At 46.1% G+C, this 25,320-nt stretch overlaps 1 protein-coding gene across 1 annotated transcript in view; it reads right to left on the bottom strand.

Moving 5' to 3' along the window:
• The window catches only part of Trpm1 (transient receptor potential cation channel, subfamily M, member 1), a 115,938-nt gene extending 92,807 nt beyond the window's left edge, over positions 1-23,131 (bottom strand). Inside the window, exon 1 of the mRNA NM_001039104.2 lies at positions 22,860-23,131. Within this exon, the coding sequence (NP_001034193.2) occupies positions 22,860-22,934 (75 nt within the window). The 5' untranslated portion in view covers positions 22,935-23,131. The remainder of the gene's footprint in view (positions 1-22,859) is intronic.
• Between the last annotated feature and the right edge of the window lie 2,189 nt (positions 23,132-25,320).

Below are 25,320 nucleotides of genomic sequence, written 5' to 3'. Positions count from 1 at the left end.
GTAAAATCGAGATATTGACCCTTTGTCTGCAGTGCCGTTGGTGTGGATTGTCCTCCATTCTGTGAGCTGTCTGTGGACTCTGCTTATTGTTTCCTTTGCTGTGCAGAAATGTTTAAATTTCATGCAGCCCTTCTCTTATGCCTGTGGCAGGGCCCTGCACTGTTGATGTTCTGTTCAGAAGTTCTCACCTGTCTCAAAGTCATGAAGAGCATCCCTTGTGTTTCCCTCCAGCAGCTTCAGTGTTTAAGGTGTTTTAGAGCTGGTGTTCTTGATCTTTTTGATTTTTGTACAAGGTGAAGGATCTGGCTCTTGTCTCACTTTTCAGTTTGTTGACTGGGTTCTTTTGTTCCACTTGTGGCCTTTGTTAAGGATTCCATGGAGACAGGTTTGTCAGTGTAATCCCAGGTATCTTTCTGTCCCGTGGTTTTGGCTGTTTGCAGGCCACTGCGGGGTCATCCTCATCACTCTAGCAGGGTATGATTTGAGGGCAGGTGTTGTGATACCTCTGTGTTCTCACTCCTCAAAACTGTCCTTGCTATGTCTCATTGCTGGTGGTTTCACAGGAATTCCTGGATATTTTTTAGACATATGAAATCGGAATTTGGATGGTCATATATTAAATCTGTAGAGTAGGTTGTGTGGTGATGGATAACTTTAATCCTAGCATTTGGAAGACAGAGACCGATAACTCTCAGTCAGTTGGAGGCCAGCCGGGTCTACATAGTGAATTTCAGGACAGACAGGATTATATAGAGATCCTGCCTCATAAAAACAAATGAAAAAATAATCTGTAGACTAATTTTGTAATATGGCCATTTTCACAATATTAATTTTGCCAGTCTGGGGACATAAAAATCAGCTAGTGTCTTTGGCTTCCTTTTTCAGTGACTTGAAGAGTTCTTCGTAGAGATCTTTCACTTCTTTGGATAGACTTACTTCTAGGTACTTGTACTGGCTGGTTTTGTGTGTCAACTTGACACAGCTGGACTTACCACAGAGAAAGGAGCTTCAGTTGAGGAAATGCCTCCATGAGATCCAACTGTAAGGCATTTTCTCAATTAGTGATCAAGGGGGAAAGGCCCCTTGTGGGTGGGACTATCTCAGGGCTGGTAGTCTTGGTTCTATAAGAGAACAAGCTGAGCAAGCCAGGGGAAGCAAGCCAGTAAAGAACATCCCTTCATGGCCTCTGCATCAGCTCCTGCTTCCTGACCTGCTTGAGTTCCAGGCCTTACTTCCTTTGGTGATGAACAGCAGTATGGAAGTGTAAGCCGAATAAACCCTTTCCTCCCCAACTTGTTTCTTGGTCATGATGTTTGTGCAGGAATAGAAACCCTGACTAAGACAGTACTTAATATTATTTTGGAAGAAGGGTGGAATGCAGGCAAACAGATACATGGGTCATGAAAGAACATATGAAGCTATTTTTTCTTCTAGCTTCAGTGCTGCCATTTTTTTTTCTTTCTCTGTGGTGATCAGGTGAATCAGATATACTTGATGGTGAGCTAACTAAAACTCCATGGCTTCAGAGTAGCCGTTCTGGCTGTAAAGAAGCTCATTGAGCTGTGTAGAGTTAGGTTTGTCAAGCGTTTGAGTGACTACCTTAAACAGTCTGCATGATACTTTTTATTTGTGCATTTATTACAATACAGTGATTTTACCAATAAAAATGTGAAAAAGGATGTGTAGAAATAACAGGTAGAAAAAACAGAGACGCTCAAAGAAGACAAGGCCTCAACATATATGACTGTAGTTAATAGTGAACATAGTGGATGCTAGCTGGAAAAAGCCAGCCTCACAGAGCGGCTGCTCCACTCCATCCTCTCCAGCAGGCTTCCCTACCCCATTGTCCACAGCAAGATACCCCACGTCATTCTCTACCATCCCATGATCCTGTATGCCCTTTTAACAAAAAAAGACTTGCCAAAGACAAGTGAGAAGTGAAGTTCCCAAAAGAAAAGTGGGGGAGAGGGAGGGAGACAGATCCAGCACCGATATTAATGAGTCAACAAGCTACCCATCAAGGTTAAGGAAAGTGAAAATGTTACAGACTAGAATCTAATCACCTTAAGCTGTTTTCAGCCCTTTTGAAAGCCACCCACTGCTCACTGTGTTTAATCTAACATCCTGTGGCCATCAAACCTTTACTAAGTATTCCTAGCAGACCACTAGCTTCCATCGATCCAAAACCCAAGAATGTCATCAGAAACTTACAGTAGAGTTCCACTCTTTGCTGTAACCCTCCTACCTAACCCCACAATGTATGTGGTAAATAAATTGCTTTATAACTTTCCTTGTTCTGTAACTGAGAAGTGGACATAGTACTGGAAGAAACTCGAGTCTGTTTCCTGGCAGTGATCACTCAATATTTAGCTTGAAGGTCAACTTTTATTCTGTGGGTTTTTTATACACACACACACACACACACACACACACACACTCACATGCATGAGCGATTGAGAGAGGTGGGGAGGGAGAGACACAGACACAGACAGAGTCTGAAGAGAGTAGGCAAGCAGTAGAGTCAGGCTAGATATAGGACACACTCAAATTTAATTGTAAAGACACAGATAAAAATAAAAATATAAGGGAAGGTTTATCACTGTCACACTAATCTGAAGAATGTTAGTGAGCATCCAGAACCTGGAACCAGCCTTACAAAAGACTCCATCAACTACAGCAACTGCCTAAATGCACACACCCCTGAAGGCAGACCTCCTCAGAGTATCTCTCAGACCGCACCAGAGATGTCTCTTTGTGCAATGGACAGTAGTTAGAGGAGAAACCCACCCCTGGTCAGAGAGCAGAGTGTCAGTGGAGTGTTCAGCCACAAATGGTTGTGCATATGAGACAACACACACCCAAGGCTCAGGGACCATCTCAGAAGAGGAGGCAGATGGATTGTGAGAGCCAGAAGTAGGGTAAGACCACAATGAAATGCCCTTTCTAGACAAGGCTACTGAACTCATGAACTCTCAGTTGTGGTTGCTTATACATGGTCAAGTCAGTCAACAACCCAGCATGGATGGCAGAAGGGTACACAAGCCCTGACCACAGCTGAGGGCTTGACAGTTGGTGGCATCTAAGGGAGGGAGAGTCCGTTTTCTTTAAGGGTGTGGCTCTGGGTAGGTCAAGCATGCTGTGGTAGTTAGATCCATACCCATGAGCATATTGGCAGTACGAACTGGACTTAGTGGGTTATAATTTTTAAAACCAACAAATAAACATGAAGCTGGGAAAGGGTGGGTAAATGTGGGTAGATCTGGAAGGAGTTAAGGGGAAGAGAAGGTGACTGTGATTAAACTATATTGTTTTTATATATAAAATTCTCAAATGATAATAAAATATTATATTAAAAATAAAACACTGAGTGGGGTAGGGGAGCAGGGCCGGGGGGAGGGTATAGGGGACTCTTGGGATAACATTTGAAATGTAAATGAAGAAGGTATCTAATAAAAAATAAATAAATAAAACACACCTCTAATACATTTAAAAGAACACAAATTGGACCACAGTGGAAGTAAACCAGGAAACAATGCAAAAAAAAAACAAACAAACAAACAAAAAACAAAAACAAAAACAAAAAAAACACAAAAACAAAAAAACAAAAAACAAAAAAAACAAAAGGAGCAAGGAAACCTCCAAATATTTGGCAAACAATGTACATTAAGTAGCAATCTTAAAATGGAAGCAGAATGAGCAATCCCAAACTAGCTCATTTTATGATGTTAGTGTTACCCTAAATAAGGACTAGATTGCCTATTATGAGACATAAAAACTGTATACTACATCTTTCATAAATGTAAATGAAAAATTTCTCAACAAAATATCAGTAAGTTGGAACCATGCAAAGATGATAAAGTTGGATTTATTCCAAGTATGGAAGGCTGGTTCAGCATTAGTTCAATTAATTAATGTAAAACACTATATTGACAAAGTCAAGAAGATAATCACATAATCACATTAAGTAGATGTCAACACAGCATTTGAGAAAGTTCAGCATTCCTGTATGATGAAAAGAAACCTCTCCAAGAAATAGCAGAGAGGGACCGCCATAGCTTGTGAACTTTTGACAAGGAAGCAGAATCATGCCCAGCAGAAACAGAAGCAAGACAAGACAGTTCCTAGTTCTCTTCCAAAGGACACCATTGCTTTTCAAAATTATACTAAAAACCAGAGCAAATGTCCCAAGATAAAAGGAGATGAAGGTATATCAACGGAAAGAAGAAGTAAGACTGTTCACAGATGACTTGATGATCTCTAGGAAATTTTTAAGAAGTGCACATAAAAGTCATTGAAATTAGGAAATGGTGGCAGCAAATCTGCAGGATGTACTGGTAAGAGACAAATGTCGTTTTCCCATGTTCCAGCAAGGAACAATTGGCTTTGAAATGAGAAACACAATACCATTTATATTAGCACCCAAAATGAAGTATCTAGATACAGACATAGCAAAGGTGTACAAGAAAACCATGAGGGTCTGCACAGGGTGGCACATGCCTTTAGTTCCAGAACTCAGGAGGCAGAGGCAAGAGTATTTCTGTGAGCTTGAAACCAGCCTGGTCTACAGAGTGAATTCCAGGGCAGCTAGCGTGAAACCCTATCTCAAAAAAACAAAAGAAGAAATTAAGGAAGGAAGGAAGGAAGGAAGGAAGGGAGGGAGGGAGGGAGGGAGGGAGGGAGGGAGGAAGGGAGGGAGGAAGGAAGGAAGGAAGGAAGGAAGGAAGGAAGGAAGGAAGGAAGGAAGGAAGGAAGGAAGGGGGAAAGGGGGGAAGGGGGAAAGGGGGAGAGGGGGAAAGGGGGAAAGGGGAAAAGGGGAAAAGGGGAAAGGGGAAGAGGGGAAAAGGGGAAAGGGGGAAAAGGGGAAAAGGGGAAAAGGGGAAAGGGGGAAAAGGGGAAAAGGGGAAAAGGGGAAAAGGGGAAAAGGGGAAGAGGGGAAAGGGGGAAAGGGGGAAAGGGGGAAAAGGGGAAAAGGGGAAAAGGGGAAAAGGGGAAAAGGGGAAAAGGGGAAAAGGGGAAAAGGGGAAAAGGGGAAAAGGGGAAAAGGGGAAAAGGGGGAAAGGGGAAAAGGGGAAAAGGGGAAAGGGGAAAAGGGGAAAAGGGGAAAAGGGGAAAAGGGGAAAAGGGGAAAAGGGGAAAAGGGGGAAGGGAAGGGAAGGGAAGGGAAGGGAAGGGAAGGGAAGGGAAGGGAAGGGAAGGGAAGGGAAGGGAAGCAAGGAAAACTACTAACTCCAGTGAAAGAACAAAGTCAAGTTTTAAACAGTTAGAGGGCTATCTCATGCTCACAGATAGGAAGAGTCAGCATCCTTAGGATGTCAGTTCCTTTCAACATGATCCACAGATTCCAATCAAGCACCAATCAAGCTTTCAAAATGCAAGCTAATTTTGGATACTGACAAACTATAGAGACACACCAACTACGAGAACCAAGACCTTGAGCATGGTGGTGACTTGTTAGATATAGTGTTAAAGGAAGGACTTATAAAAGAAAAATCATGAGTCAGACTTTATTAAAATAAAATTTGGGGGCTGGAGAGATGGCTCGTTGGTTAAAAGCACTCATTACTCTTGCAAAAGACTCAATTCCCAGCACCCAGACAATGGTTCATAACCTTCTGTGACTCCAGTTCCAGGAGATCCAAACCCCTCCTCATGTACATGAGGTGTTCAAATATACTGACAAACAAGCCCTCATATGCATAAAATAAAATAAAATAAAATAAATCTTTAAAAAATTTTAATGGAAAACTTACATTCTAAAAGGTATTATTAAGAGAATGAAAGGAAAACAGAGACTGGAAGAAAACATCAAATGAAAAGGAATTTGATCCAAATATTCATAAACTCATAGATGACTTGATATCTACAAAAATATTCTGTTGGGCAAGAGGCACACAGATGCCATAGTGTGTCTATGGAGGCCAGGAGACAATTCTCAGGAGGGCATTCTCTCCATATGGACCCCAGGAATCAAATTCAGGTCGTAAGTGTCAGCAGCAAGCACCTTTGCCCACACAGTCATCACATTGGCCCCATACAACCATCTCTAAATAGTGTAAAGATCTAGACACCGCTGGGCAATGGTGGCACACACCTTTAATTCCAGCACTTGGGAGGCAGAGACAGCTGGATTTCTGAGTTCAAAGCCAGCCTGGCCTACAGACTGAGTTCCAGGACAGCCAGGGCTACACAGAGAAACCTTGTCTCAAAAAAAAAAAAAAAAAAAAAAAAAAAAAGATGCAGGAATGGGAAGCAGTCCCTTGGAGATGCTCAGCATCATGCATCAGGATCAGCAGGGGTTTCAAACAGCAATGACACACAATGAAACTTCTATAGGAATAGCTAAAATGCAAAAAGTGACCACTACAGACCACATCGAGGATGCAGATCGACAAATGCTACTCGGTGCTGCTCTTAAATGTCTCTTTGAAGGGCAGGCAAGCAGCATCCTATGAGCTAAACACTGTCTTGTCATGTGCCCCAGGGGCTGAATGAATCCACAACTTAAATATGAAGCTAGACATAATAGCACATGACTGTGAATCTAGGGCTCTGTAGACAGAGATAGGAAGATTGCCAAAAGTTAGAAGCCAACCTGGTCTACATAAACATGTTCCAGGCTAGCCCTGTCTCAAAAGCCCAAACAAATAAAATTTATGAGTTAGGATTTTACTGCTGTAAACAGACATCATAACCAAGGCAACTCTTATAAAGGACAACATTTCATTGGGGCTGGCTTACAGGTTCAGAGATTCAGTCCTTTATCATCAAGCATGGCAAATGTGGGGCTGGAGGAGCTAAGAGTTCTACATCTTCATCCAAAGGAAGACAGGAGATGTCTGGCTTCCAGGCAGCTAGAAGGAGGGTCTCCAAGCCCATCCGCACAGTGACACACTTCCTCCAACAGGGCCATACTACCCCAACAAGGCCACCCCTCCTAATAGTGCCACTCCCTGGGCCAAGCATTTTCAAACCATCATAAAATGCAAAATTTCTAAAATACTAATAAATATGAATTAACAAATGGATGAACATAGAATATATTCAAACCACAAAAACCTGCTTAGAAATGTTGATGACGACTTTGTTCAACATTGCCAAAAAGCAGAAACAAACAAGGTATCATTCAAAAGGTGAATATTAGGTGTTACACAAGAGAGTATTGCCATTACTAAGTAAGGACAAGGCACAGATACCAATGACTTTAAATGCAAATCACATAGTGAAAGAAGCCAGCCTGAGAGGGCCACATACAGTATGAGTCCATCCCTACTGTGTGGGTTCTGGGAGGTAGAGGCAAGGATGCGTAGGTCAGCTGGGGCACAGAAGATTTAGTTTAAAGTCATTAGTATGTGTGAGTGGACATAGAGACAGAGTCTATGGAGTTGGCTCTCTCTTTCTACCTTTACATGAATTCCAAAAATTGGACTTAGTTGCAGGCTTCTGGCAATCTCCTTTATTTACTGAGCCACTGAAGGGGTTAGAGCAGGTTGAGGACCTGAGGTCTGCTGAGGGAGCTACAGGGATTGGGATCTTGAGATGTGCCTAGGTAGTTAATACTCAAATTAAGTTATCTAGCTGGAATCCCAGGTAACAATAAGATGTAATTAATACATATATATATATATATATATATATATATATATATATATGTGTGTGTATGTGTATGTGTATGTGTATGTGTATGTGTATGTGTATGTGTATGTATATGTATATGTATATGTATATGTATATGTATATGTATATGTATATGTATATCTCCACACATATGTATACACGCCTTCCAATAGAGAGAAAAAACAATAAAAAACATATAACCAATCTAAAAAAAGAGACAGAAACACAGAAGTAGATCAAACATAAGACCTAAGATGTCATAAGATGGCAGATTTACATAAGTGAGTCAAAATTATATTGCATGTAATACTATAATTGCTTTACATAAATGATTAAAATGTTGTACTTCTTTTTTAAAAAAGGCCCAAATTATCATATGTCATTTATAATCAGTCTGCTTATATACAAGGCTACAGAAAACTTGAAACCAAAAGGAACAGTGGCTCCAAACCTTCCTAATCCTGCAGCCCTTTAATGCCATTCCTCATGGTGTAGTGACCCCCAACCATGACAATATTTTTGTTGTTATTTCATAACTATAAATTTGCTACTGCTATGAATCATATGCAGTATATCTGTTATGTGACCTCTGTGAAAGGATTGTTTGAACCCCAAGTGGGTCTCAACTCATAGGTTGAGAACCACTGATCTAGGTAAAGACCATAAGGCAAAAGAATAATATAATATAAAACAATATAATACAATACAATATAATGAGATATATTAAAAATCTGGTATATATATATCATATGCAATACTACTTATCTCTATAGAGAAATAAAATGCAAAATTTCTTTAAAAAATGGATGGAAATAGAATATATATTAAATAAGGTCCTCAGTCTCAGAAGAAAAAAAAAACCCAGATGTGTTCTCCCTCATATGTTGACCCTCATCTGTGCTGTAGATGTGTATTTCAGTAAACAAATGTGCGTGTGGATGTAGTATAACATACAGAATCAAGAACAAGGGAGGGTGACATTAGGCTGTGAGGAAGACCGGAACTCAGGAGGACAATGAGCTGTGACGAAGCGTCCGAGGCCACTTGTCTTTCCAGTTTTAACTCTGGCATGGATGCTTCGTGTCTTCATGGTAGGTGCATAAAAATGCAGTCCATGGGGAAAGCCTTAACTCCAAAGAGAAGCTCTCCGCTCTCCGGCTTCAGAATGGCTGATCTAAGGGTGTAGATGTTCACTGAAACATACAGACTTTGGGTCTAGACAAGTGCTCATTTAGACAGCTATGCTGACCTCCCTGCACGGCGTTTTTATGTGCAAATTCTTTACAGTAAATTGATCTTTATTTTTTTTTTAAAGTTCATGCCTTTATGCTACTATGCTCTTGATACTATGGAAGGAGGAAATCACCCCTCCCTACACAGAGAACTACAGGCATCTAGGGAACGCTGAGAAGAAAGCGTCTTCCTCGGGGATGAGCCTAGTAATTAGTTACTAAGTGCCAACTGGTTAGCCCTGAAGTCATGTACATACAAGCAAAGCAAACTGACTGAACAGGCAGCATGTATAGAGTTTGCATATATATGTATATGTAAGAGTAATGAAGAAAAAGAGGCCATGAATTTGAATGGAAACAAGTGGGCAGGGTTGAAAAGTGATGTAATTGTGTCTTTAAAAATATAAAAAGTTCATTATTCTGACAAAATTAAGAGAAAAGATTCAATTAGCCAAGGTGTTTTAAGATTTTTTCATGCGTGTACACAATATCATTATTAATTACTATTACTATTACTATTACTATTACTATTATTTATTATTATTTTGGTTTTTTGAGACAGGGTTTCTCTGTGTAGCCCTGGCTGTCCTAGAACTCACTCTGTAGACCAGGCTGGTCTCGAACTCAGAAATCCACCTGCTTCTACCTCCCAAGTGCTGGGATTAAAGGCATGAGCCGCCACCAGGCATGTGTGTGTACACTGTATTAAGGAGATGTTTTGGGTTTCTTCATGCTTTACAAATGTGTCCTCGTCACCTTCACAGCTGCAGAGGCTGGTGGGAAGGGTGCGAATATCTGCATTTCTCCAAAGGTATGTGAATGCCCCAAGTTGAGTCCCAGCATTTTCCTGTTTCCTTGGGTTTCTGGGCAGTTTCTTGAAAATCTCAAAGGGTACACTGCAGAGTGTAGTTCACAGTCCTCTGTGGAAGTCATTACATGTGCATTTCTGAGTCTGTCACATGAGGATCGCCTTGTGCAACTGCCACCTACCTGGCTGCAGTTCTCTCTCCCTCTCCCCCCCCCCTCCCCACCCTGTGTGTGTGTGTGTGTGTGCTAGGAATCAGAACTAGGACAAGTGCTCTCCCACTGAGCTGGTACCTCTCTGTAGAAATCATCTTAAAGGCCTGAATTTCTGGGGAAGGCAAGATTCAGACAAGGAAATTCTGAATGAAGGCCAACAGTTCTGCAAGAGAAAGGACTTGGGGTGGGGTGTGCAGAGGAAATGACAGCAGGCAGAGCTCTGTGACAGCTGAGGACAGACAGGCAGCTGAGGGCATCTCAGGACAGCTTTAGTTTGCTGTTATTCCTGAGCCTACACAACTAGACCTCCTACAACTGCCTGTTGGCAGGCAGGGGGTTGCCACAAAAGGGGTGGGCTAGTGAGGTGGAGCCTCTCGACCACGTCCGAGAGAGGGAGTGGAGGGCGATGTGTAGCTTCTTCCTTTTGACTGAAATGCATCTCTCTGGTGTGCTGGGATGCACACCAAACTCACAAAAAGCCCTATCTCTGAGGCCCTCAGTGAAGTTACAACAGCAGTGGACAGTTTCTGATGGCTAGGAGACTCTTTAGGGCTGTTGCCTGCAAGTCATGCAAGGACTTTAGGGGTGCACCTTTGTGAGCCCTCACCTATGTTGGGCAGGCATTTCTTTTTAAAGTTGTCTGACTCACCTGTGCTTCTGCAAGTGACCCCAAGAAATTCAGCGGTTTACCAGGCTGAGATTAGCTGGAATTATTACTCTGGCCTGTTGTTGCTGCCTCTTTCTGTGGAAACTGAAATAGGCTCCCCAGGAGAAGTCATGTGCACCAGTGGTTCTCAGAACAAGTAGCGGTTGTGGGATTAGAAAGCACAGTTATCAGGCGTCTGGGCCTCCTGGGATACAAGCTAAAGTGGTTTAAATGTTAAAGGGAGCTTTTGCTACCAGGTGGCCTCAACAGCTGGTGGGGTATGTGCCAGGAATCCATCTCATTCCTCAATGGGGGGAAGAAGAACTGAGTTCTCTATCTGAGAACCATGAAGCCAGCTATGCTGGCTAGTTTTATGTCAAGCAAGAGTCATCTGAGAGGAGGGAGCCCCAATTGAGAAAATGCCTCCATGTGATCTGGCTAATGCGAGCCTGTAGGGCATTTTCTTAATTAGTGATTGATGTGTGTGGGCCCAGCCCACAGTAGGTGGGATCACCCTGGCATGGTTGCTTAAGTGATGGAGAACCAGCCAGTAGGCAGCACTCCTCTATGGCCTCTGTATCGGCCCTTGCCGCCAAGTTCCTGCCTTGAGTGCTTTCAAAGATGAACAGTGATGTGGAAGTGTAAGCAAAATCAACCCTTTCCTCCCCAAGTTGCTTTGGCCATAGTGCTTTTTCACAGCAATCAAGACCCTAAGACACCACCTATGCATTACTCAAAACCCAAGCAGGCTCTGGGCTTAAATCAGGCCAATGGTATCATCAGATGGGCAGCTGAAGTATGCTGTCCTATAGGGTTCTGTACTTGGAGTGGCCCTGAATCCAGTTCCATATTCTACTGCTGTCTTAAAATTTTTGAAAAAAAAAATTAAAACAAGGAAGCACACCTATTGTTTTGCGGTCCAGCCAACAAATGTTACAGCAGATCTCTGATGAAAATTCCACCAGTGCCAAACCCAAGGGAGTCCACCAAGTGCCAAAGGCTTGCCTGCAGTTGAGGTGGTGGCCTCCTCTAGGTCTTGCGGGGTGGAGATGATTCCAGCCAAACCTCTGACAAAGTCCCTCTGTCACAAGCAAGTATCCAAGCAAGTGACTCATGAACCTTGACTGGCTGAGCGGCCTGTCTACCCTGGGCCAGTTCAGGAGACTTCCTGAGTGTAGGGTGTCTCCTGCCATAGAGGCTTGGCAGGAGGGCTAGGAACCCTTGAGCCGCTGTTTTTCTAGCAACAACAGTACCCCAGCTTGTGCCAGCTGGTCAGCCTGTCCAGCCAGGAGACCTGGCACCCTTCACCTCCCTTCAATGGCCCACCTTTCTCTCCTTACTGCTGAGCCCTACTCTGCCAGCTCAGCGCTCTGCTGCCCTCAGCTGGCTGTCTTCAGAGCCAATCTGACCCCTAGCTGTGGTTTGCTTCTATAAAAGTTATTTTTCAAATTGCTGCTCTTTTTTTTTTTTTTTCAGTCAAAATACCGACCTGCACAATGTCAATTTGAACTTGCACAAAGCAATCCCATTTAGTCCTAGGGGTTTTATAAGTAGGGGTGGAAAGCCATAGGAGAGTGAAAGGCATTAAGAAGGATAATGCTAAAACACATTCCGTGCCTGCTGTAGAGAGCTCCAGAGGTCTATGGTGGCTCTGGGGGACATTGGTACCTCACCATGGCTCAGAAAACTCTGGACAGTGCGTTGTGGCACCCACAACGTACCCTAACAGAGCTCTTTCCACATGCTCTGTGGGCTCCTGGAGCCTTTGCTATCGTGTGTGTGGGTTTGGCACCCCAGCCCGTACTCCTCCATGTCACGGCATGGGGCCTCATCTTCAGCAAGTGTGTATTTGGGGGATACAATTATTCTTAAGTACCCAAGGGTGACTGGTCACAGGACTCCAAGGTCTAGAAAATCGGCAAGGGCTCAAGGCCCTTGGACAAGATGAGGTTGTGTGCGCACAGAACCTATGTGCATCCTTTAAGACATAGCTTGATGACATAGAATATTTACAAGAGCTTACTTGCTCTGTGTACATATTTGATGAAGATGCACATACATGTATTTTGGCAGTGCTAGGTCTTGAACCCAGGTCATCCCACATACTAAGTCATGGAGCTCCAGCCTTATCCCTAACTATCACACAAACCATGTTATCCTGTACTGTTTAGGCGACAGCAATAAGAAAAAAGAGTCTGTTTAAATTCTTACATTCAAACCTGTGAACATAAAGGTTAATGGCACATTAGTATGATTTCCCTGCAGGTCTAGATAAAGGTCCTTTTTGGAGCCACAGGGCTGCCTGGGCCCTAGGCCACCATCTTAGGACCCAGAGTTGAAAGGACCTGCACCTGTGCCTGCCTGGCAGCTGGCCTTTTGCACCAACAGCTGTTTGCTTGGCCAGGATAGGAAGATGAGGTGAGCTAGAGCAGAGAGAAACAGTTATAGATCATGTGTTGGTAGAGCATTCACTACATGGCTACTGGTGAGTGGGAATCATTCCAGGGACTTCATCTAAGCCCCAGGGATGTGGAGTTGGGGCCAGTGAGCTAGGTTCCTAGGAGTAAGAACCCTTTGTCCCTGGCTGCTTTTACATCTTCGACACCAGGCTTGGCTCCCCCGTCTCCCCTTGTCTCTCTGAGCTGCCCATGAGCTCCATTCTCACCTCTTCACGGAAATGACTCCTGACTCCCAGCATCACAAAGTGATGGGAGCTGGGTTCATCGGCAGGGCCTGCTTTTCCGGGATCAAAGTCTTATCGACAGCCTTTAATCACATGAAAGCAGATATTCCCAGGGCATTAGGCCCCACCAGATGCTGTGCGCCTGCCTGGGCCATTAGGAGATTATGCTTGGACCCAGCCAGCACTCGGCACCCATGGCTTGGGGATGTGGGACTCTTGATCGTTAAGCCGAGGACCCAGCACTCTGGGTACCTGTGCTTTCTCCTGCCCTCTCTGTAATGGCCCCTAGACTTCTTTGCTTAGGAATCTCCTCTCCCCAAGCAGATGTGATGATCCCTTCGCATGGCTCTGCTGACCTCAGAGCACATCCTCCTGGCTTGATGCTCAGTCATGCTGGCAGCCTGGTAAAGCAGGGAACCTACCTTCCCCCATGGGCTGGAGGCTCTGTAGGCCCAAGGCAAGTGGGTGTCCCTGTAGGTGCCAGAGTAGAAAAGGCTGAGCCCGAATCTGGAGGAACAGGTATTCAGCAGGTACCAGGGCTATGGAGAATTGAAAAGGCCTTGGAGGCCAGAAGCCATAGCACATGTCACTCTGCATGGTGAGCTGACCACTCAAAGCAGACTTAACCTAGGATGCACCACTGTCCAGCCTAACGTGACCTCATGGCAGGGGCTTTATTCTATATTTCTATGTATATTTCATATACAGTTCCAGTCTGCATATGGCTACGTACAGTCTATTTCTCCTTCTGACTACACAAAATGTCCTACTATTGGACTATAGAAGCATCCAACAAAAGGAGGGCCCCTCGGTACTTCCAGCTAGCAATGCTCCTTTTGCTAGTAACCATGACAACTAATAGTAAAAAGCACATTTGTTTCAGAAGGCTCAGGATCTAATAGACCCTATAGCAGTGGTTCAAAACCTGTGGGTTGCAATCAATTTGGCAAACTTCTGTCTCCAAAAATATTTACGTTACAAATTCAAAACAGTAGCAAAATTACAGTTATGAAATAACAATGATTTTATAATGTTTGGGGGTCACCACAACACGAGGGATTGTATTAAACAGCTGCAGCGTTAGGAATGTCGAGAACCACTGCCCTAGAGAAACACAGGTGGTAAACTCGAGAGTCCCCTTCCTCGTAGGGGACCTGAAAACAATATCAGTTACTCACATTGGGCCAATGACCTACAGCAAGAATTTATGTCACCATTTGGTTAGGAATTCTGTCCAGTGGTCTCTTTGACAACTGGAGACTATAGTGAGACAGGCCCAGAGTCAGGCTGCAGGGGTGAACAAAGCAGAAACCCTACCCATGGAGGGGCTTCAGGCAGCCCGAGCCCTATACCTCCCTACCCCCTGCAAGTCTTGAAAGTGTGTTTGCTGAGCTGAGACAGCAGTAGCCCCGTCTGCTCTCTGGAGCTTCTCCTCTACTGAGGCTGGGATGGAATCCACAGCAAGCACATCCCATATGAGTTCTGAGGGGAACCGATCATGGGAATGACTGATTCAGAGTCAAGTGGTCTGAAGAATGAGCTACGTGGGACAGTGGCCGACTGGGAAGAAGCTTCGAGGGACAGGGACCAGCTGGTACTTAGGCCTCCCTCGGGCCAGCTGGTAGGAGCAGCTGGAGGCCCATGTGGCTGGAATGCTGCAGCAGTCTGAGCCCAGGAAAGGCTGTGTTGGGCCTAGCAGGGTAGGGCAAGCCTAGCCATGCTCACTGTGTTCTTCATGTCCCCCCAAACAGCTTTGGCTGCTAACATTCTTAAATCACGTGGCTTCTAAAGCACAGAGAAGAAGCAGCTGCAGAGATGGCCCAGAGAGTGAGGGGCTTGTCACACAAGCATGAGGACCTGCGTTTGGTTTCTAAGAACCCAAGTGAGACTGATGATGGCGGCATGGGTCTGTTATCTGGATGCTTCTATAGAAACATGGGAGGTAGAGACGGGAGAATCTTTAGAGGCTTGAAAGCCAGCTAGCCTGACACACAATATCCAGCAACAAACAGCAAAAGACCCTGCCTCAAACACACTGGGGAAGTGAATACTGGCACTCGGGCTGATCTCTGACTTTCACATACATACTTGCTATGGCACAAGTGCACACACACACACAGGAAGGGATACAAAACAAATCAAAACAAAACATAGAAAAGCATTAAAAATTGCCCCGATGAGTTTTAACACATGCCACCCCAAGATCCAACTCTTAGGTCTGCCTTGTTATTATAAGGGGAAAACCATAGACAAAAGATTGGAGCAGAAGCGCCTCTTCGAAGATGTTAACACCCATCGCTAATGGAATCTCTCCATGCTTCGTGTGGCTTCTCCTCACTAGGAAGCAAGGGTGACTCTGTGTCAGAAGAGATTTTCATAGGTCAGGTTAGAAGAAAGGGCTCAGCTGAGAAGAACACACATTGCTCTCCCAGAGTACCTGAGTTCCGTTCCCAGCACCCAAGAAGGGTGGCTCACAACCCTCTCAAACTCCAGTCCCAGGAGACTCAGTTTTCTGGCTTCCAAGGGCACCTGCATTCATGTGAACAAGCCCCTCCCCCAAGACACACACACACACACACCACATACACACCACACACACACACACACACACACACACACACACACACCACACATACACACACATACACACACACACACACCACAAGCCACATTTGCAGGGCAAGCCCTATCCTGTTTGCACAGGCTTTGCCCACACCCTCCTTTCTGTCTTTATTTCAAGGGTTCTGTGTAAGCCTGGGTTGAAGAAGGATCCTGGAGACGCGCATGTGGGCGTTTCTCTCTGGGTTTTCTCCTGTGCATTCAGTAGGTGGTCACGCCACTAAACATCTGTTCTAGTTACTCGTGTTGATCTGCCTTTTGTCGAGGGGAGTCTCAGCATGGAGAATGCAAGGAAAGAGTGACTCTGCTCCCCCAAATCTTATGTTAGAAACACTGCCGAAGCTCCTGGATGCCTGTGCCACCTCCCACACACAGTAGCACACACCCTCCCTCGAGCAGACAGCTCTGCACCACCAAAGCTTTCATGGGCTTCTTGGGAGAAAGAAGAACTCTCAAAGGCATAAAGAGAGAGCCCTTCCTGTGCCTCAAAGTGTCATGTTATGTACATGGGCATGGAAGAGAAAAACAATTTTTGTCGGTTTTAAGAAGCAAAAAATGAGGCTGGCGAGAGGCTCAGTGAGTTCTCGGCATTCAAACAGGAGAAACCTGAGTTCAAATCCCAGTTAAAAAGCTGGCTACTGGAACATGTGTTTGCAGTCACAGAATTCCACCCAGAGAGAGGGAAAGTGGAGAAGGGTCAATTCCGGGCTCCAGGTAGCCTGTCTGTCACATGTGGAAGGCATGGAGTAACACCTGGGGCTGTCCTCTGAACTTTACACACACTACCTGCACTCATATATGGGAAATGTAATATGCATGTGTCAGTCTCACACACTCACACACACACACACACACACACACACACATACACAAGAGAGGGGGTGGTGGTGGTGTCAGTCCAAACTGGCTGAAGTAGGACAGTAATGAAGTTGAAAAATTGAGCTGACTTTAGTTCTGTATTAGCCAAGACCAAGTTGCTCTGCCAACAGATCCCTTGTGCATACATACACTTTCAGACTGATGGGAAGGGGTGTGGCCAACCCTTTCTTAGGCAGGGAGGGGCTCTGCTTCCTTTGGATGGGTGGCCGGGTGGGGGTGGGAAGAGCATCCAGAGCTCCCTGGTGTCCCCAAGGCAGCAGGAGGCACGGGTGGCCTGGGATACCACATGACTGCAAATCTCCCAGCAGCTTCTACAAACAGGAGTTTTTGTCTGTGGCCTTAAATACACAGGGCAGGCTGTTTCTAATGCTGGGTTGTTTGCAGCCTTCAGTGCTCTGGGGGCATTGCCTCCAGCTGTGATGCACAGCTTCCCTCCCCCTCTCCTTGCCCCTCCCCCCACAGCCACCAATCTCACAGCTCAAGTCCAACTGCTTCTAAAGACAGCCTTGGTGCCACCTCAACTGGCTCAAAGGTTAAATCCCAAGGTGGCCTTTCCCTGCATACACCCTTTACTCTTGGGTCAATGATCTATCAAAGGTCAAAGACAACTGCGAATGAAGCCTGCCTTGTGGGCCAGAGAGCCAGCGGGTCCTGGCACAGATTCTCCCTTTATGCATCCCTCACACACACCTCCATTCCCCTCTGCCCCAAGTGTCCTCAAACTCCCTAGCCTGTGCACTGACTGTTCCCTGCCGCCTGCTGCTCTTCCTGTGGGTGTCTGCATGGCTTCCTTTGTCAGCCTCAGTGAACCCCCTACCCTGATGCCCAAAGTCTCTCCCCTGTCCTTCTCCACAGCACTTACTGACTGCATAGCTGATAGCACTAGGAAGCCCACCCCCGCTGGGTGTGGTGCTGTTTTCTGTCTTGACATTCTAGACCCCAGTTCCAGGGATACTGCTGGACACACTACAATGCTGGCAAAGGCTTGTGAGAGAAAGGAGGCGTGCATTTATAAAAGGCCAGCCTTTGTCCAAACACTACAATGGGTTTACAGAAAAAAAATTAACAAAGAACAAGCTACAAACAACTCTCTCACTACAACAAGTTTTTGTGTTTAGTTTTGCTTTTGCTTTTGAGTCGGTGTTGTAAACATTCAGTCTACACTTGTTACAAGAGTAGTTAGTCTAGTGGCTTAACACGGGTGGAAACTGAAGACATCTTCAATGATGTCTTCCTCACTTTATTAATGAGGACGTTAGGCCCAGAGAGGTTCAGTAGCTTTCCTGTAATCACACAGCAGCACCCTCAGCACATCTGCAGACAGGGGTGGTCAGACCCTTGATGTGAACGCGCTATGTGTGGGGTGCTATGGCAACCTAGAGTCATCCGACCTACATACATCTCAGCTCTGCGTGGGAGGGACCTGTGGGGATGTGAGCAGGTGCGAGACCCCACAGAGGCTGGGAAGGCCTGGCAAGACGCTGCCTTGGAATTGCTCCAATCATCTCTGAATCCCAGAGGCAAAGGAGGAGGAAGACAGGGTGGAGCCAGAGGCCTGGGGAAGGCTCCTGCCAGGCTATGACTCTCTCTGGCTCTTGGGGACAGGGTTGCCAGCAGTGTGGGGCACAGTTGCAGAGCCCCAAACTTATGTACCAGTCCATCTATGACTATGCCGGAGGAAGCCAGGTATGTCTGATGGCTTTAAGGTAGGGTAGGAGAAAAAGAGGATTTTCAGAAGTCTCTGCCAGCCCAAAGTATTCTGATCTCTAAAGTGCCACCCCTGCCTCAGCCCCCAAGGAAATGGCAGCACGGCTTAGAGAAGGACGCATGCGTGTTCTTTGCCTCAACACAATGAGCTTGCTGCTTTTTGAAGACTGCTGCATCAGGGCCACAGGGGTTCTCCTGAATCTTTCAGAGCCTCTGAGCAGAGACTCACTCACATACTGCGTCTGAGGTGGACCCTGGGCTTCTTCAACAACCTGCCTCCTCCTCATGTTCTGTTCAGTTTGTTGGTTCTGAAATTTGAACATTTTCTTTGGGGGGGGGGTATTGATCATTTCACAGTGACTTTGGGTGGCGACTTAACATGAAAATCTACTGGGATCCCCCCAGATAACAGCCATGCTCTCTGAAAAGTGTAGCGCACTCCACAGAACCAAGTCTAGCTCCCCAGAGTGGTTCCCGAGTTCACAGCTCCTGATCCCTTGATCTGAGATATGTCTTCGGCTGCAGCTGCTACAGAGGGTGGTGGGATACAGAGGGCAGGCCAGTTTGGCTCGGCCCCTGTGTGCAGCTTCTGGGCTGAGGAGGCAAGAGAGCTGCTGGTAAAAGCCAGCGCTGTAGAATTCTTTCTCTGAGATTAGAGGCAGGCAGGGCACTCCTTGCTGCACCTGGGCTTCTTCGAGAAGGATGAAACCAATTCTCAATTGTGAAAGCACCGCTTTGATTTCAAAATCATAAGAAAGGCTGACAGACAGGTGAGCCGTGTAAAAAAAGGAAGGAGGCTGTTTTAGGGTTTCATTGCTGTGAAGGGACTACATGACCAACGCAAGTCTTACCAATAATGTTTGACTGGGGCCAGCTTACAGTTACGGAGGTTCAGTCCATTATCATCACGGTAGGAGGCATGGCAGCGTTCAGGCAGACATAGTGCTGGAGGAGCCAAAAGATCTTCATCTCGATTTGAAGGCAGCCAGGAAGAGACTCGAATTCCACACTGGGTGGAGCTTAGGACTGAGACCCCAAAGCCCACCTTCACAGTGACACAGCCCCTCCAACAAGGCCACACCTCCTAGCAGTAGTGCCAATCCCTGTGGGCCAAGCAGTCAAACACATGAATCTATGGGGGCCAAATCTGTTCAAACCACCACAGAGGCCAAGAAAAGGAAAAATGATTGCATCTAGCACATGAAGAAAGAAAGATTACAGACAGAGCTAACCACCTCTATCCTAAAAGGACATGTCATTTTTAGAATTTCCTTGTGTGTTTTGGAGATTTTATGAGAAGCTTATTGTTTTGATAACATATGTTCCAGAATTTATCTGTGTTGATATTTTAAGTACTGTATAGTAGTCCATTGTTCAGAGCTGCAGGGATCCCAGCACACCCTTGCCAGTGAGCTCCAGGGCACTCTTATTTGCAGCAACGTGGAATGCTGAGATAAGCATTTTTGTGTATGTCCTTCAGGACCTGTGCTGGAATTTTCTAAGGGGATCTAAGGTACAGTTTACCAGGCTGTGCTACCATTTAATATGTTCAAGACCTCCATTTTCAATTCCAAATTTTATCTGTATCGTTTAGCAAATTAAAATGTAGACAGGGTTTTCATGTTCCACATGGCCACCTGGCAGCTTTTCCTACAGCTGCGGAAGGCTGGGCCTCCTGCATAGAGGTAGCTGCCCTTCAGTCACTGATTCAATTCCCTTGGCTGGATATTGGGATTTTTTGGGGTGGGGGTGGTGTTAAGGCCAAGTGAGGAGCTGCCTAACAGGAAAAGCTGACCAGCCAGGCCAAAGGCCAAAAGTGTCTTTGACAACAGAGGGCCAGGCAGGATCACCCTTGGAAGAGCACCAAGTTCCTAAGGACAAAGGAATCTCAAGTGTTTACAAAAACAAAGGAACATGCATACTTTGGGAACTTGTTTCTCACTATCCCCTTACAGATTAAGTGGCTCACCCCTGTAATCTAAGCCTGAGGGGGAAGGGGGGACTGAGGCAGGGGGATTGCTGTAAGTTCAAGACCAGCCTGGGCTACAGAGTAACACTCCTACACAGTGTAACAGAAACAGATGGAAGAACCATCCTTCCTTCTCCCTTCGGTGATCTCATTCTTGGCCTGAGGAGTGTCATGATCATGCCCGGGGCTACACTGAGCCTTTAACTAGGTCTGGTTCTGGCAAGGAGGGCTTGGAGACTCGGGATTTGGGGGAGAGGTGCCAGGGACCGGATCTGGCAGTGAGGACTTGGAGAATTAGGATTTGGGGGAGGGGGGGTCATAAATTGCCATGGGATGAGTTCACCTTGGAAGGGGAGGGACACCCTCTTAAATTTGAAGTAGAATCAAATGTGTAGTCCTGGAGGATGGGGGGAGGAGGGAGTAAAAGGAAGAGAGAGAGAGAGAAAGAGAGAGAGAGTGAAAGAGAGAGAGAGAGAGAGAGAGTGAAAGAGAGAGAGAGACAGCGGGACAGAGAGGGAAGAGGAGGAGGGGGAACAGAAAGGAGAGAGAAGTGCTAGTTTTCAATGCTGACCACACTCAGTGTGTTCCTCCCATCTGCTGAGTTCCCCACACCCAGACTCTGCTACTTCACTAGGGTAAGCACCCGGCAGAGGGCAACAGAGACATGGAATTCCAGAACAGCACAGCCTGCTTCCTTTCCGGAGCTTATCAGTTAGCAGTGGGAGCGGCTGTGTTCTGGGAAGGAGGGTCATGCGCAGTGGCACAGCTAGAGGCATGTGAATGTCGCGTTCCTGCCAAGTGTGGCGGTAGATTTGTGAATACTAATTTACAGGACACCCGTGGGCGTGCGGGCTCTACAGAAAGACTGCTAACTCTCACACACCTGGGAGAACAGAGCTGTACCTTCTACCACCCACAAGGAGCCCCTGGGGATGGATCTTCTTGAAACTTGTAAAAAGCCTTTAAAAATAAACCATTTCCTATTGACTTTGTGTGTGTTTTCAGGTTCCTAGGACATCAGACGCTAGGAAACAACTGGATGGATAAATGCCTAGCTGTTTCTGTGCTATGAGATCAACCGCCTGGTCAGCTCCTAAGATGACCCAGTGTCCTGCCTGAGGGAATACCTTCCCTGAGGCACTCACCTGGATCGCGCTGCTGTCCTGGCTTCTGTCCCCAACACTGACCAGGGCACTGGCTGGAATGTCAGAAAGAGCTACTGCAGTGGTGCACCCTTCTGTTCACACCCTCTCCTTCCTGCCTCCTTCACCCTCTGTAGGGGCAGTGTCTTGGAAGGAGCCTCTACCTCCTCCTTGGGCTCTACCTGAGGGCAGCTGAGTAAGATGACCTATCAGGCCACCTACTGTGGGAAGAGAGTGTATACTTGTTGAATGAGCATTCACGTCATGAGCATGACCATGTCAAGAACACCAGTGCCTCAGATTCATAGGATGGCAAGGCCTTTCCCTGGTGCAAGGATGGATGTTGAAGAATGGGTGACATTTAGCTAAAAAACAGTAGTGAGTAGTGCAAACTGTACAGAGCTTTTTCATCCCAGATTACTTCATGGTCAAATCCCCTGAGGCCGTTTCTCTATAGAGACCATCTACCAAGATTAGCTGACCAGCCTCCTTGTCCATACTATATATAATAAACACACATTAGCTGGCTAGTCTCCTTGTTCATACCGTATATAATAAACACACACTAGCTGACCTGCCTCCTCATTTACTTTGTATGTAACAAACACACTGAGTAACCAAGCACATAGTGTGTCTCCATCCGAGGGCATAGCCCACAAGATCCTAACTTTACAGTTAACTTGTGTCTGATTTTCTTAATCAGGTCTCCAGTTGTATGGGCCATGGTAACCTGGGTCCAAAGGACCCATTCTTGCAGCCCAGGGTACTGAAGGCCACCTACTCCTAGGCTAGTTTTTTGTTGCCTTAGACAGACCAGGTGCAGAAGACAAGTGACCCTAACACAGTAAGTGGCCTTTAACAGAATGGGACGTCCACTCAGCCTGCTCAGAGGCCACAGAAACCTATACCAAACGCAGGGCTCACTCAGGGCCACCCTCACGTCTTCTAGAAGCAGCAGTATACCTCTAAGTCCCCTCAGTAATTCTATAAATCTGGAACAGAGCAAAGCAAGGACAAGCAAGCCACATAAGAACCCTTTCACAGTGCCCCGTGTGGAGACAAGGGATGTCATGGCTCAGAGCCGTGAGGATACTGGCCACGGCTACCAGTACAACATCCTGAAAGTGAGAGAATGAAGACATCAGACATGGGACATAGAGGCATGAAATGTGGAGTCACCCCCTAAGAAAGGAGTTTGATGCAGTAGAAAGTATATATACATAACACACACACACACATACACCTGGAAGACGAGAGCCCACTGGAGCAGCAATCAAACAGAGTAGAGACCCATGTCCCTTGACCTTGCTATCCATCTGCCCTTGGGCCTCAAACAAAGCTCACTCACCTTCTGGGACCCTGATGTGGAGCTCTTGATTGAACCACGCTTGAAGGAGCTGCTCATCTTCCTCATGGACCCCATGGGTGCTTCTGCATTCCCTGTGAGGTCCAGCCTGCTGCATGGGAGGCCCTGGTCAGCTGAGGTAAGAGAGTCCTCTTTATGAGACTGGACAGCAGGGCTCAGAGTTTGAGATGATATTGATGGCTCAGTCAGCTCAGAAGGAGCTGGACTGCTTCTCACCCTCCGGCTGGACTCCCACCCAGTGCTCAGAGACTACATAGCTTCTGTAACATCTGTAATCAGCCTTAATCCCTACTCCCCCCGCAAGGTTTTTAGGAGGCAGATTTAGCAAATGGCAATTGGAAGTAAAATCTACTTTGAGAAAGTGGTGACTGCAGAGGGTTTGGGGTGGGCACATGATGAGGATTTGGGGATCCAGCAAGGTGAAATGTGAGAACCTTCAGCACTGGTGCCCAAGGCCCCTTGTTGGGCTATGTCTTAATGTTTCTATGGTGCAGATAAAATACCATGATGAAAAGCAGGTTGGGAAAGAAATGGTTTATTTCAACTTACCACTCTCAGGTCATCACTGAGGGAAGTCAGGGCAGGTACTCAAGCCATAGAGGTACAGAAGCCATGGAGGGATGCTGCTTACAGGCTTGGTTGCTCATAGCTTGCTCATCCTGCTTTCTTATACACCCCAGGACCACCTGCCCCCAAGTGTGACTCCACAAACACTACTGTGGGCTGAGCTTGCCCACATCAATCAATAGTCATGAAAACACCCTACAGACTTGCCTACAGGCAACCTGAGGGAGGTAATTTCTCAACTGAGGTTTCTCTTCCCAAATAACACTTGTGTCAAGTTGACAAAATCTGACTGGCAAAGACTGAGGCCAGCTTCCCATGGCATTCATATATCAGTAGGCTGAGTTTTTAGGCCTAGACTGGGTAGATGGAAGCTCCCTCCTAGAAGCCAATGGGGATGCTTTCTCCCATGAACTGGGTAACAAAACAGTATACCTTGTTGTGTGTGCCCCGTGTCCATCTCAGATCCATTCTGTGTTCCACGTGAGGGATCTGTCCATCATATTTCAGGGGTATGGTCTTCCCTCTTAAAAACACAGACTAGGACAGGACACAGGTCTTCTCTGCTGCTGTGTGGAATAGGGGAAGGGTAGTGGTACACAGCAAATCAATCCAGCAGTTCTCCTAGGTCTATTCTAGTGCACCTATGTGTCACCCTCTCAAGATGACTTCCTTGGGTGTTTGTATCAGCTAATGTACAGAGGAGAAAAAACAAGGCTCACAGAACATAGAGAAGGAGCCCCACTGGCATAGAAAAAGAAAATGAGCACACAATACAGACAGACAAGGCTAGAGGTAAGTAAAAGCTAACTTGCCAACCATGTAACCCAAGATCCAACTTTCTCCTCCCTGGGTGTGGCTTCTTGCCCCAAGAGAACTGCTTGGCTGTGGGGGTTCAGAAGGTAGAGCCACAGCCTTTAGAAGTCTGGCTTAGAAGACTAGGAAGAGGATCTTCCCAGCACATACCTACCAAGGAGTGCTGGCTGTGCACTCCCTAACCCATTCCACTCCCTGCCACCATTCAGTCAGTGCAGTTCAAGCTTTTACCACGGTCATTTCAAACAGGTTCTGGGAACACAATCAAGACAAGCAGGTGACAGTCCTTTTTCTGCTGAAGCTGGTCCTTCCTAGTAAGGGGATATCTTAGGGTTTCTACTGCAATGAAACACCATGACTGAAAAGCAGTTTGGAGAGGAAAGGGTGTATTTGGTTTATACTTCCATATTACTGTTCATCACTGAAGGAAGTCAGGACAGGAATTTAAACAGGGCAGGAACGTGGAGGCAGGTGCTGATGCAGAGGCCATAAAGGGGTGCTGCTTATTGGCTTGTTTCTTCTTGAACCTTGCTTTCTTCTAGAACCCACAACCACCAGACCAGGGATAACACCACCCACAATGGGCTAGGCCTTCCCTTATCAATCACTAATTAAGAAAATACCTTACAGCCAGAGCTTATGGAGGTATTTTCTCAAGTGAGGTTCTTTCCTTTCAGATAACTCTAGTGGTTGACATAAAACTAGCCCACACTGGGGGTAAGTCAGATGTGCTACCCTTAAGCAATAAAACACATCATGGGGAGTGGAGAATGGGGAGGGAAGGAAAGAACAGTGATCAGGCTGGGATTGCTTAAGTTTAGAGAGGAAAGTCTCAGAAGAAGACCTTCAAAAATCTGGGCCAGGGAGCATAGGATCACACCTTACAGGAAGTCAGGGTTAGGGAAAGATTTCCAAGCAAACACAGGGATGAGAACAAAGGCCTTGACTTGAAGGTGTGTCTGGCATAATCCAGAAAGATCTGGAAGAGGAAGTAGCTAGAAAGGAATGCTGATGGGAAAGAACAGAAGAATATAACTATGCCTAAGCACTGAGGACTGAGATT

This window comes from Mus musculus, chromosome 7 (assembly GCF_000001635.26).
Source record: "Mus musculus strain C57BL/6J chromosome 7, GRCm38.p6 C57BL/6J".
Taxonomy (NCBI): Eukaryota; Metazoa; Chordata; class Mammalia; order Rodentia; family Muridae; genus Mus; species Mus musculus.
This window is presented reverse-complemented; position numbering and strand designations above follow the sequence as displayed.